The sequence below is a fragment of the Myotis nattereri genome (genome assembly GCF_964212035.1).
Source record: "Myotis nattereri genome assembly, chromosome: 20".
Lineage (NCBI taxonomy): Eukaryota > Metazoa > Chordata > Mammalia > Chiroptera > Vespertilionidae > Myotis > Myotis nattereri.
Genome location: NC_138096.1, coordinates 9,778,326 through 9,792,531, shown reverse-complemented (window position 1 = coordinate 9,792,531; position 14,206 = coordinate 9,778,326). Strand labels below are relative to the sequence as shown.

The window sequence follows — 14,206 nt, the reverse complement described above, 5'->3', positions numbered from 1 at the left end:
TTCACATGAAAAGTAGATATTTTTACAAAGCAAATCATTATCCCATAGGGCAGTGATGGTGAACCTATGACACGCATGTCAGAGGTGACACGCAAACTCATTTTTTTGGTTGATTTTTCTTTGTTAAATGACATTTAAATATATGAAATAAATATCAAAAATATGTCTTTGTTTTACTATGGTTGCAAATATAAAAAAATTTCTATATGTGACACGGCAGCAGAGTTAAGTTAGGGTTTTTCAAAATGCTGACACGCCGAGCTCAAAAGGTTCGCCATCACTGCCTTAGGGTGCTGCTTGTTGTTGTTTGTTTGAACTTTTAAAAGGTGGCTGGCGTGGCTGGCGTGGCTGAGTACTTGAGTGTCAACCCATGAACCAAGAGGTCACTGGTATGATTTCACGTCAGGGCACAGGCCTGGGTTGCAGGCTCGATCCCTAGTAGAGGGCATGCAGGAGGCAGCTGATCAATGATGTTTCTCTCTCTTCAATGTTTCTATTTCTCTATCCCTCTCTTCCCCTCTCTCTAAAAATCAATTAAAAAATAAAAACAAAAGGTGGTTTTTATTTGTTACAAATAAGAACGGACCGATCACTCAAACACCTGAAATTCACCTAAGACTATTAACCAATGTTGCCCCAGTAAATTTCATTTCACAAATGGGAACGAAGATGAAGCTATGGCTACACCGCGCCCCAGTGCCCGCTGGGAGGATGGAAGGGGCAGAATGCTCACTCTAGCAACGCCGGGGAGGAGGGGCCCGGCCTCATCTGGAGCTGGTGGCGGGCTGCGCCGGGGGCGTTGTTCCGAGCTGGTGTAGACCAGGCAACCTGAAGACTGGTGGGAGCGGCGGCCGCAAGCCTGGGAGGCAGCACGCCATCTGGAGCTGCGGGGACACATGGATGAATTAGAGCAGAGAAAACCGCGGCGAACATATGCTGGACGGACCGAAATGCCCCGTATCCTGGAAAAACTGCGGCTCGGGATCCACAGCCGTGTTAACCATGGCCCATTTAGTTTAAGATCTTCGTCCCCGAGCCGCTGTAGGTCCCTATTGTTCACTGCAGCACAATCGCATTGGGATTTCACTCCCAGAAGCCAGCCCCCGAGCACGCGGCGAGGCAGACGAACGCGCAGTACATTCCCCCTGGACTTCTGTTTGTCTAATTGAAAACACCGAGGGAATCTAGTGCAGCAAGTGCTGAAGCGCCTTTTCAATGGAACTTTTGCTCAATCATCAAGCAATCGACCAGGGAAGGAGTCCAGGGTTTTATTTCTCCCATGTCGCCCGTTCGCCGCTTTAATCACAGTGCTCATGAGCACACGGGCTTGTCATTTTCGTGTTGAGGGAGGTTTATTGTAACTGTGTTTTCCTACAATGATAAATACACAGGAATGGCTGCAATGAGCACTCTCTCGCCTTGATTCTCACCTATGAAAATGTGAAAGTGCAACCGCTCTGCGCCTGGGTTTTACACAGTCCGCAGCCCCTTCTCACCGTGACTCCGTCCTTATCCCAAAATGCTGCAAGGTGGGGCATGCGTGTTGCTTTTCCCAGGCGGGTGGGACCTCTGGTGAATCTTCCCTGAACTCAGTGTACCTGCTTGATACAATCTACCAGGGAAACCTATTCAAACAGTTCTAGAAGGCCTGACAGGAAAGAGTAGAACTAAAGTCTATTCTACTTAAAAAGCTGACACAATGACTCTGGTTATTAAATTATTTCCCCAACAGGTATAATTTGAAGGAACCTATCATATCAAAGCCTGTTCAAAAGCCCATCAGGCACTCAGAAGCAAACTACACAAACTTCTGTGGCTTTAGCAAAATCACCTAATTACTCTGAGGTATGTTTCTCATCTTTAAAAAGGGGACAGATTTTTTTTCTTTGCAGGATTGCCGTGAAGATCGGAGATAATGTAAATAAAGCACCTAAAATTACATTGCCTCTGATCTGGCCATTTTTAATTTATTAGTCATGATTATTCCTATTGTCATTTTATTAGACTAATTTGAACTTCCCTTAGAGTGCTACAATGTAATTTTTAGAAACATTCTTACTGTGATATAAGCTCCTTATGGTCCAAGATGAGTGGGGACCATTGGTGGAGAAGAGATCAAAACAATAAAAACAACTATCAGGGTTCATTTTCAACTTCTTTTATAACATTCATCTCTGTGGTGCGAGTGTTATGTGCTCTCCAACTCGGGAGAACCTGCCTGTGAACTGAGAGATAAATGAATGAGCAGAGATGAAAAGGGAAGAATTAGATTACACGTCCCATCAATTCGTTGTCAGGGTTTCGAGTTCATCAATGACTTGCTAATTTATTCAATAACCAGGTATTGAGCCTCTCCTCTGTATGAAGCAGCGATTTCTTGTGTGGAGGGGGAACAACACTGGGTGAAGGGGACGTGGCCCCTGACCCCACGGGGCGTCCCTGGGAACGGAGGCAGCAGGCCGTGCGCACACAGATGCACGAGATCACACCGCACTATGACATGTGCCCGGGAGGAAAGCAGAGCAGAGCAAGGGGAGGGAAAGTGGAAAGAAGTGTGTGATTTTCCTTATTTTATAACAGTTCGGGTTGTCCGGGGAAGCCATGGGAAGAACTTGTCACCGGGTGACATTTGAGCAGAGACCTCCATGACAATAGGAAGGTGGCTGGGAGAATAAAAATCAGAACAAAATCAGCTTTGACACATTATCAACATGAGACATTTGAGTAATAAATATGTCCACCAAAATAATCTCTTCAAGTGTTAAAAACTACATCACCGTGCTATCAGAAAATAGAGAAATGTCCAAAAGGAGACCCCATCATGACAACAACAAAAATAATAATAATAATAATGATACAATATCTTGAGTTCTCTTTCTGAGTGACAACAAAAAAAAAGTACTCCATTAAATTGGTCACACTCTGGTTATATAACATTGCAAAATATTTCCAAACAGAGTGATCATCCTCAATTATTTACGTAGCACTCTTCATTCTGCGTGCTTTCGGTAACTCTGAATCCTGGAAACCTTCCTTTCCCCTTTGGTTAACCCCTTTTATCCAAACCTATTCCTCAGAGGCCCCTTAGACCCGAAGCAATAACTGGGAGCCGGCCATAATTCCATCCCTGGTTCCGTCGCAGGAGAGCCGCGTATCTATCAGCTTGATATATGGCCTCCAAGATGCTATGTTGCTCAAAACACTTCTCTTAGTTTAATATGACCCTCCCGGGGCAAGCACTCCACAGACAACCTCCTGAATCAACACATCTTGCCCAGTAAATACTCATTCTACACGGCGACTAGAAAAAAACAGCCACCCCGACCTATAAATTCAAAGGAACGGTGTTCTTCATAAAATTTCAAATTTAACCTTTTTTTTTTTGGAAGGCAAAATGAATACAAAGCTTTAAGTAATAAATTAAGTCACAGATTGGACTAGTATAGCTGGTATAATCTTTTGAATGCATGCTTTTATTAAACTTATAAATGTAGGATTTTATTAAACTTTTAGATAAATGTATACTTGTGGATCCTTCCCTACCCAAACAATGGTAATAAAACCACAACCCTTCCCCCCAAAAAAAACAAACAGAAGGCCCCAAACCTTTGCTCCATACAGACATACAGAACTCTGGGGGAAGGTCTATGAAGCAAAAAAAATAGACTTTTTTTTTTCATGTGACCAGTGACTTACTAAGGTTGTAGTGGCTGGAAGAGTAAAGTTTTGGGGAAAAAATAAATTCAGTTGGGATTCTCATAGCACCAACTTGTTACCACTGTGGTGTATGTTTTGTGTGTATGTGTATGTGTATTTCAACCCACTGGAATAAAATATTGTCTTAAGATACCAAATAAGCCCATCATAGTTTGTATTCAATGTAAACCTATAATAAAAGACACTGGATGCCATTCTGCACAAGGCACTTCGCTGTGGGTGGAAAAGGGCAGGGCAGATAGAAAAGGGATGGGCCGATCTACTTGACATTTTAATAGAGATAAGACGTGACTCAAATAACTATAACGCCAAATGTGTACCAGCATAAAAAAGTTGAGTGCTGCCCAGCTGGCATGGCTCAGTGGTTGAGCGTCAACCCATGAACCAGGAGGTCACGGTTCCATTCCTGGTCAGGGCACATGCCCAGGTTATAGGCTCGATTCCCAATGTGGGGCATGCAGGCGGCAGCCAATCAATGATTCTCTCTCAACATTGATGTTCTCTCTCTGTCTTTCTCCCTTCTTCTCTCTGAAATCTATCTATCTATCTATCTGGTGAGTGCTACATGGGTTTCAGGAATCAGGACTCCGATGTGCATGTACTCTGGACCCCGCCTTCCAGAGGAGCAGCCTTGAAGAGGCCCTGCTGCAGGGACACAGTTCATCTGGGGCGATCAGGTCCTCAGCCTAATTCCGGGGCCTGGGACACGTGTCCACCTGCGTGTGCTCATTCTGAGCAGCCCTGAAGCTTCCTTCTGGCTTCGCTTGGAATCTGACCCCAGCACAGCCCTAACTACTCGCACCTCAGAGATGCTTGGCTGGCATCCTCGTTCAGGTCTCCCTGCTCACATCACACGGGAGAAGCCATGACCTCTTATCTGTACCCATCCTGCCTGGATAGCCTGGCATGTGCTCAAATCCCTTCGATCACACATTTTCCTCTTGTTTTCTGAAACAGCAACATATGAGCGAGGATTTTAAATTCCAGTTTCCAGAATGGAACATTAGAGTTCAGACACACATATTGAGTCGTTGAGTCATAAACAAATTGAAAACAGAAGGCCAGACTCCATTTCCAGTCACTAAACCATATGTCATTAAAAAAGAAATTAATTATGAGGAATATGCAGATGTGCTAACAAATGGACAGTCAACCTTGAGCACAAGGATGTACAAATAGAGCAGCATTAAATCGTGACAAGTAGGCTAAAACAGATTTCGTGTTCACAAAACAATCTCTCGCCATAGCTAATCCTTGGAACCTGTATGCTGTGGGCCAGGTTCCTTAACATAAATATTCCTAATTCTCAGAATCACACTACAGAATTGCAGTGTCAATTCTTTGTAATACAGATAACGAATCTGAGGCTCAGAGAGGTGACGTGTTTTATCTCAAATCACAAAACTGGGCTGCTGGCAGAGTGGGAATTTAAACTGGGATTGATGAAATTCAGAGACAGTGGCCCTAGTTCTATACCAGAACAGCATGCTATGGGAGGTGATTTATAATAGAAAATAAACATTAAATATATTAAATAAATGTAAAAGCAAATCACTGATACCATGAAATACATTAGTGTAGTAAAGGCTGGATTTATTTTCTGTCCAAGTCATATTCCTAAATAGTACTTTCCTGGTCTTATTTCTTCGTCAAAGCAGGGTCGCTGTCTCCTTGTAGACTAAGAATATTCACTTAACAAAGAGGCTTCTGTTGGATACAGCACGCCATTGTTTTCGGTATGATAAATAATACTAAGGATCCTGAGTATCCTAATCAATCCTTCTTTGGTGTGCTTTCTAGAATCATGGGGCCAATAGGAGTGACTGTTGCTGCCATTTCAGATATAATTTGACAAAGTGCTTTCCAGAAAGTTGCATTTACTTATACTCCCATTGGTACGGTATGAATGATCCATTTCTCAGTATCCCCATCAAAATGAGCCTTTGTCTACATGTATTTATGTAACTATACACATATAATAGATAATAATGTAACTATATGTCATTAGAAATACTACTATATAATTATGTTACATAATGTAATATGACAATATATATAATCTAAATACATACCATAAAATCTAACGAGGCAGCCATTAAGATCTACACTCTGTTAGCAAATTAAAAGTATCCTATATAATAAAAGCCTAATATGCTAAGTGTCCGGTCATCTATTCAACCAATCAAAACGTAATACTAGTATGCTAATGATATGTTAAGGCCGCTCTACCGCTCGCTATGACATGCACTGACCAGGGGGCAGATGCTCCAACCAGTAGGTTAGCTTGCTGCTGGGGTGCGGTTGATCGGGACTGAGTAAGATGGGCCAGACACGCCCTTGAGCCCTTCCATGGTCCCTCCCTGGCTGGCCAACCTCCCGCATCCCCCCCCCGGCCCTTATCGTGTACTGGTGGGGTCCCTCGGCCTGGCCTGCGCCCTCTCACAATCCAGGACCCCTTGGGGGATGTTGGAGAACCGGTTTCAGCCCGATCCCACAGGCCAGGCCAAGGGACCCCATTGGTGCACGAATGAGTGCACTGGGCCTCTAGTTTCTAGTAAAAGGGCTTGAGAGTGATGACGGAGGAGACAGAGGCAACAGACTTTATGAACTCAAGCTAAAAAAAAGATGAGATTTCCTCAAGGTTGTCACCACTTAGAGGGGCACTTAGGAGAAAAGTTCTGCTTAGGAAGGGTGTGCTTAAAATGAAAATTGTTAAAAAAAAACATTTTTTTGTTACTCAATTCAGTGACAAAATAAAATATTCTTGAACAAAAACTGTATCTTGGGTCTTTCACTGATTCCTTTTGGGTCCACATTTCTGAGGAAAACCCAAATTTCACCAATGTCAGACTGGTGTGAGGCTACGTCAATCAAAATTGGTGTAGATATCGGTCAAATGTCCTCTGAAACCCAACTGGCAGATCTCACCCGGCTCTAGTGATTGTTCTTCATGGGATGAAAAATGGTCCCGTGTTCACTAAGAAAGCCCTAATTAGGACAGAAAAGCAGCGGGGGTGTCCCCAGCTATGGTGTATAATAGGAGGACTATAGCAGGAGGTGTCAGAGGTGGGCCAAGAACACCGGCATTGAGAGACGCCACGGAATACGAATTGCTCTTGACCACTTTGAGAAATGGAAGATTCCCACTGCACATTAGCATCCACGTGACCAAGGCAGTATCTCTCCACCTCCACCTCCCTTTGTGGTTTAAGATGAAAGAGTTGCTTACAATTGCTCTGCAGGACAGTTTCAGTGACTTTGTTAAGCTGGAAACATCAGACAGACTGACATCGCCCCCTGTTAATTTCCAAATACCTCAGAGCTGCGAGTGTGCAGCTCCTGGTGCTCAGAGAACAATGGGAATTTTGAATTTCATCAGGTACATTAGTTGTTTAACTAGAACACCGAACTATCACTTTGTCAGACTAATTAGAGGCTCTGAGGTTGGTGGTCAGAATGCCTAGAAGAATTTTTTTTTGGGTTAAGCCTCAAACCACCAATCAAATTTCATTCTTTTTCCTTACAGATTTCCTCGATTTAGACACTCCATTTAAGCCTTAGCTCTTGACATTTGAATTCCTCTTAGTATTCCTAAGAGAATTTCTTATTATTCCTATTATTTTGAATACCATCATATTCATCCAAATGAGTTTCTAGGCAGCGCAGATTAAATTCCTTTTTCCTTTAGAATCTGATTACTGGAGGCCTTTGTGGAAGAATGTATCTTCAATTGGAAAAATAATTTAAAAAGTACACAACCAAAATATTAGTGGATTAAGTCTACGCCGTTTTCAGTTAAAATACTGTTCATTCACTTCATTTAAAATAACTCTCTGAAGAATTTCACCTTTGTAAAATTAAAAAGAGGTATGTGTGGCAAGGTTAATGCATGATTTTAAAATGAGTAAATTCAAGACAGGTCAAAGCCACTCTCTTTAGCGAGAGTGCACCAAGTCTTCCCTCGCAGAATGTGTCTAACAAGAACAATAGTTTTTTTAAAAAAAAGTAGTTAAGAAGATAAACTACTGTATTTGAGAATTGGACTCTTTCTTATGATGCCACTGCACTTACTATTCTGGAATAGAATCAAGAGCCGAGCAATAAAGGGATCTTTGAACAACTGACGAAACTTCAGAGGGGATTGGTTATAAAAGTCACCTTAGCAGTGGGACTGGATCTAATCTTCAGGTTGATTCATTACTCAACTAATAACAAAGAGATGGAGCCCTAGAACACTCAGATTATATAGGGGGCATTCCTTACCTCAACACGCCATTAATTTCACATTCTCTATTAGAGAGAATAAGACAGTAGTCATTAGCACAATCAAAGATGCTGAATGACTGCTAAGAACTGATTTCAGCTCAGGAGTAGTAGAGTTAGAATCAGAAGTTGAGAATTTTAACAAATGATGCTCATTTGACCAAATAATGAATAACTATATAATTGAGTTTATGTGAAGAAAATGTGTAATCAGAATATTTGTTTATAATAATTTGGCCTCACAATTATGATCGAGAGTACAGCACTGGTATCAGAAAGTATGCAAGATTAACACCAAGGAATTGTGTTAGTTTTAGGTTGATGAACCTGGGGGAATTCAGAAGCAGGAAACAAATATGTTAATATTAATACCCCTTCTACAATTTATATGCAGCACAAATTAGAACGCCTACTTTTGAAAAATAGCATGGTAATTGAAACACAGCTTGGCTTGGGTCATCCCCAATTTCTGAGAATCTTCAATTGATTTCAAAAATGATTATGGGTATATTGCAGAGAATCTTCCTTCACCTTAAAAGTTTAATTCAAACACTCTCTATGCTTTAGGAACCAGTAGCTGTTAAAAAGTGGGGGGATAATTTGTTGCTACCCAATCTTCTCACATATAGTGGAAGGATATGATTTGGAATGTAGTACACAATTACTATGCATCCAGCAACGCATTTCACTCTTTGCATACATGTATCAGACTTAATTCTCTGTGTCAACCTTATAAGGCAGTTCCTCTTTCTTGCCCCACCCCCCAAATGAGGCAAAGTCTGATTGTGTAACTTGGTAATTTGTTCAAGGTCACAGAGCTAATAGGAGGAGAAATTAAACCCCTCCTACTAAGCTATATGAAGTCGATCTGATTTTAGAAAAATCATTAGAATTTCACTGGCTTATGTGTGAGCCTGACTGTGTATGTATGTGTAGGAATTACAGATAAACAGAAGACATAGAGAATATGGCACATGCATGCATATCATTTTTATCCTGAATACTATTTTTTCCCCTCAAGCAACTTCTAATCTCATAGTGTGTCAGGAAGAATTTGAAAATATTATTTTTCCTGAGAAAGGGAGGATTGACAAAAATGGTAGAAGTTAACTTCAGATTATCAAGAAGGTTTCGCTGCTCATAAAGCCTGGCTATGTGAGAAAGATCCAGGTCTAATCCTTTCTGAGAAATTGTCTCAATATATTTAAATCTTACAGGTTTCCGCGTGGCCAGCTTCCACTCACTAGAGTTCTGTGATAAGACTGTGTTTGGCCTTCCCACCATCAGCCACAGTAACAGAAATTCCTCTACGTTCTAGTAAAACCTATTTCATGTCTCTCTCTCTCTGTCTCGCTCTCTTTTTAATCCCAAACTCTAATTTACTTGTTGTTCCCTTAGGTACAAAGTACACAGTTCATAATTCATTTGATATGAAATGTCAGTTTAGATTCTTGCCTGTCTTTGATAAATGAGAAAAAACATGTACATTTCAATTTCCGCGATGCCAGAGCAACCAGGAACAACCCCCTGTGGTGCTTCTCAAAGACGTTTGTGTTAAATTAAACATCAAGCTTCGGAAACGTGGGAAGGGGTTTCCAGGACAGAGAGTACACATACAGGAGACAGGGAGATGGTGGATGCTGTTGCCTACCAGGCAAGTGAGAGCCCCCAAACAGCAGCTGTGATCCCCAATTAGTCCTCACTTATAATTTAACACACCGCCACCAGCCTGTTGTTTCCTTACACTTTGCTTTAGAGATAGTTGTTAGAATCCTGGAGGAGAAGAAAAATTCAGATGCGTGGGGGTTGGTTTAAGTTTCGGCCTAAATTGTGATGGTAGAGGTATAAGTTGCGCTCATTACATGTCATGCTTTCCATTCTTTAAACAAATAGTCGAGCCTCTATTGACGTATCGGCCGACCTCAGTGCAGGCCCATTCCATATCCCTCACCCACCCCAGTGAGGATGGGTATATGATGATGAAATCCCTTTTTCAGATGAGCAAACGGGGGCTGGAGAGGAGGTGCCTTTCTGGGGTCATGCAATCACAAATGACAATGAACAGCAATGCCTCAGGTGGTGGTCAAGTTGGAATTCAGAGAGTCTGACAGATGCTCTGTAGATTTTACACTTTGAATGCATGGGTCTTGTATCAAATGGAAGACAGCTCTCTAGGTCATTGGCGACAAGTTTTAGACACCTGTTGGTTCAAGCAAGCAGTACTCTCAAGACTGTGTCCTGACACAACTGCAGTGTCGGGCAACATCTTCAGACCCTCTTGACGAGTGAGACCGAGACATCTGTGTCGCCTTTGCTGAGAGAGGATGTGAGTGGTCAGTGGACGAGGCTTCAAATAAATGTTGTGCGCAGTGGCTCAGAAACCGGCTTCCGAAGCCAGTCGCCAGGCTGGAGTGTGGTTTATGCCACTGACTGCTGCATGAACTAACCAGCTAGTGGCACACCAACCTCTTTCCCTCCGCTCCCTCTGTGTAAAGAGCGATAACGACAGCACTTTCCGCACAGAGTCTGTGCCGATTAAATGAGTTAGTGTATCCTCAACAGTCCCTGAGCCTCGGCCGTGCTAACTGTACAATCGCTGCCTCAAAGAGATGACAGGCAGACCTTATCTGCTTGTCCTGGGCTTGATTGCATTTCATAGATATTGTGTTTTTTACAAACCGAAGGCAAGACGCTCCACTGAGGAAAAATAGGATGACTCACTTTATTGCGACATCCAGTCTATTGCGGTGGTCTGGAGCCCGACCCGCAATAAAACGTGGGGGGCCTGTACTGTTATCAAAGAAAAATTTGCATGATCTTAATTGTTCTCCAGGCAATGGAACACTGTCAGCCCACTCTGTGGAGCTGCATTTGTAAATTCCTAGAGAGAAAAATCTTAAGTATGAGGTCGAATAGCCAACAAACCGTGGAATCCAGAATAGAGATACAACTCACTTGAAGAGACACATGTCAAATCAAGTGCAGCCACAAGACGCTCATTACAGAAACTCCCAGAGGAAGGAGACTCGGGTCTTAGTTACGTGGAGTCCCTCATGACAGATGCTCCAGGAATCAAAGGGCAGAGGAAATTTAGTGACAGCGTCTGCACAGGAGGCTGGCCAGTGTTCCTGGGCGCACAAAACATCAGGCCTGTTGCTTTCTGGTGCCACAGGTAGGACCCACCACCTGCAGCTGGTGAGCCAGGGTGTCACCCCCTGTCCATCCAGGGAGACTGTGAGGACCTGCTGGCTTCTCTTACGTTGGCAAGGACTCTGTCCCTGGATCGGGAATTTCTAGATTCAAAGACAAGTGGCGTGCGAGGTCCAGTCTCACCTGCTTTCCCTCAGTAATCCCTCATCTCAACTCTATGTGGGGCACAGAGTCATAGACAGGATCAACAATCATTTTTCTCTGAAAGTATTTAGCCCAGCCGGGTGTGGCTCAGTGGTTGAGCATCACTGGTTTGATTCCTGGTCAGGGCATATGCTTGGGTTGTGGACTTGATCCCCAGTATAGGGCTGCAGGAGGCAGCTGATCAATGATTCTCTCTCATCATTGGTGTTTCTCTCTCTCTCTCACTCTCCTTTCCTCTCTGAAATCAATTTAAAAATAAATAAAGATGACCTAGTTGAGTACTTTGCAAACTTGGGTACACCTAATAAATTACAGGTCACTCGGCCCCGCCCTCTGGTTCACACAGTTGAACAATCTACTGTTCTTCATTAAGTTTTCTAGGTCTTTAGAACCTGTAGACTCCGGGTGATCTATACCTCTTTAGAGAGGTATAAGAATTTCCTCCAAGTTCCTAATGAAAAGAGTTTAAAAATAGGGACTTTAAGTACCCAAGATGTATTAAGAATTTATCTCAGTTTCATAAAACTTTATACAGACAGGAAAATGCTCACAGGAATTTCTGCAAGTCTGGCATCGAGTCTGTCTAGGATAACAAAGGACAAAGAAAAGAATAAGATTTTATTTTTAAAAAATAAAGCAAAAATTTCTTTAGGGCACTGGAAGAATTCAAATAAAACTTCAAGTTGCTTTCAAACTGCAGAGCCAGTCAGACAGACATGCTTTTTTTTTTTTAACCTTAAAGTTATAGATAAACCTTTATTCTAAGATAAAAAAAGAGAAAGGGGGACTGTTCTTATTCTTTTTAAAAATAGGATTTTTAAAATATCAATGGAATGTAAAGGAATAATACTCTGCAGCCCTCTCCCCTGATAGAAATAATGTGATTTTGAAAAAAAAAATATTGGGGAGGTCTCCCTCTCCTGCCCCAGGCTACACTAGAGATGGTGGTTAACTATGTGTGTGTGTGTGTGTGTGTGTGTGTGTGTGTGTATGTGTGTGTGGCAGGAGGGGGGGTAGGGGGTTCTATTTCTATAGAAACCACAGGAGAGGATGCAAATGTGGGAAGCGAACAGCCCTTTGCTGGAGGCTTGTTGCATTCCGTGTAAGCACACTTCAAAGTTCCCTCCATCTTCTCAGAAGTCACTTCCTCTCTAAAGTGCTGTTTTTATAAGTGGGAAGTTCATTGTCAAGACAGTGAAGAAATTATAAAATAGAAATTTATCTGTCTTTGGCTTACACGTCGTATAATTTTTACACACACACACAGCAGGGTAAATTATCAATTCTAAAAAAGTAAAGGCAAGATTTTTCATAAAAGGCTCTGAGCGCATGTTTAAGACAGTTATGCACACTTTGGTTCTATTCTTATAACATACTTGGGGAGAAAAGCACAGGTTACGCTAAATAGCCTGGTGTGTGTTTTCAAAAGTGCACTCGGTTATTAAGGATTTAAAAGGGTTTATTCATGGAATTCATCTACCTTCCTACTTCAAGCAGGTTGATTATTCCAGGGGGAAAATAACACATTTGGGAGACATTCACAGAAGTAAAACATTATGCACAACTACCCTACAGATGCATAGGAACTGGATGCAATATAAATTGTGGAGCATTTAATACACCGAAGGCGAAGGCAAACCATCTGTTTATGTGCTGGAACGTTTCAAGGAATCCTATTCCTCACAGTCCTGTGTCTTAATCGTGGCTTTTACATTACACAAGGCAGCTAAGCTCACCTTCCCTTCTACGCTCTGAGTACGGGACACCATCTCAGCCTATGGTGTGCCTATTTCAATCTCTAACCTACAGCTTGTTTTTTGTCATTTCCATTCCTTTGCATTATTTTCATTTTTAAGATACCCCGCGGCCACCTGTGCATGGTGACGCAACTTATATCTTACAAATATATCAAAGTGGCTTCCCAGCAGCTGACAAGCAGAAAACACAGTGGCAGGATTTATACTTCTCTGGTTTCGAGAACTCTTAATTTCATAAAAAAAAAGTAGCATCTTGACATTTTAAAAGGCATAGAAATAATGCATAGCTCTCAGTGACTGAGGAAAGGATGCGATAAAATGGAGTTTGCATTTGTAATTCTCATGTTGTTGTGTTTTGTTTTGTTTTGTTTTGTTTTGTCTTTAGGTCTGTCTGTCCCTGCTTTTTGAACTTCTGATTGCTCCTAACTCTCTTCGGGATCCTGCTGTAAAATGGTGCTGTTCTCCCTATGGTTGGTCCATGAGCTACCACAGTTCCCTCCTCTTAAGTCTGAGAATGGGCTTATGCTCCCTACATGGGCCCGACTTAGTAGATCATTGGTCACTAGGGACTGAACTTGATCTCAAGTTCCTTTCCCCTCCCAGAGGTCACAGAGGCGAGATTAAATTTCTATCCTTCCAATCATCTGGTTGGTTTCACTGAGACCAGGACCCTTGGTTAACCTAAAAGCCAGGCAAGCTCTCATCACTTAGAAAATCCAAAGAGCTCTGTGTCAGAAACGGGGATGAGGATCACAGATGGATTTATTATTATAAATCACAATGTCACAAGAGGCCAAAAAAGAGCCTTAGAACAAAATAGAACAAAGAAAACAGTAAGCTCCCAATGTTGATCAAGACAGCTCAGCACATCACATGCACTCTACTACTCAATCCTGGATCACTAGCAATTTCATCAAACCGATTTTATGGAGGAACAAACTGAGGTTCACATATATTTGTGCATTTCCCATAACCACTCAGCCAGTGAGGGAAAGCAGTGGGACCAAACTAGGGTTGTCGAATCCCCAAGTCTACACGTTTACAATGTGCCTAAGTATTAATTCCAAATGGATTTCACTCTTCTTAAATTCTTGCGGAATCACCAGACTGCTTTC

At 42.2% G+C, this 14,206-nt stretch overlaps 1 protein-coding gene across 1 annotated transcript in view; it reads right to left on the bottom strand.

Moving 5' to 3' along the window:
• Positions 1-14,206, bottom strand: part of USH2A (usherin) — a gene marked incomplete at both ends in the record, with an annotated part of 391,806 nt that overhangs the window by 129,706 nt on the left and 247,894 nt on the right. Inside the window, one exon of the mRNA XM_081114388.1 lies at positions 734-884. Within this exon, the coding sequence (XP_080970514.1) occupies positions 734-884 (151 nt within the window). The remainder of the gene's footprint in view (positions 1-733; positions 885-14,206) is intronic.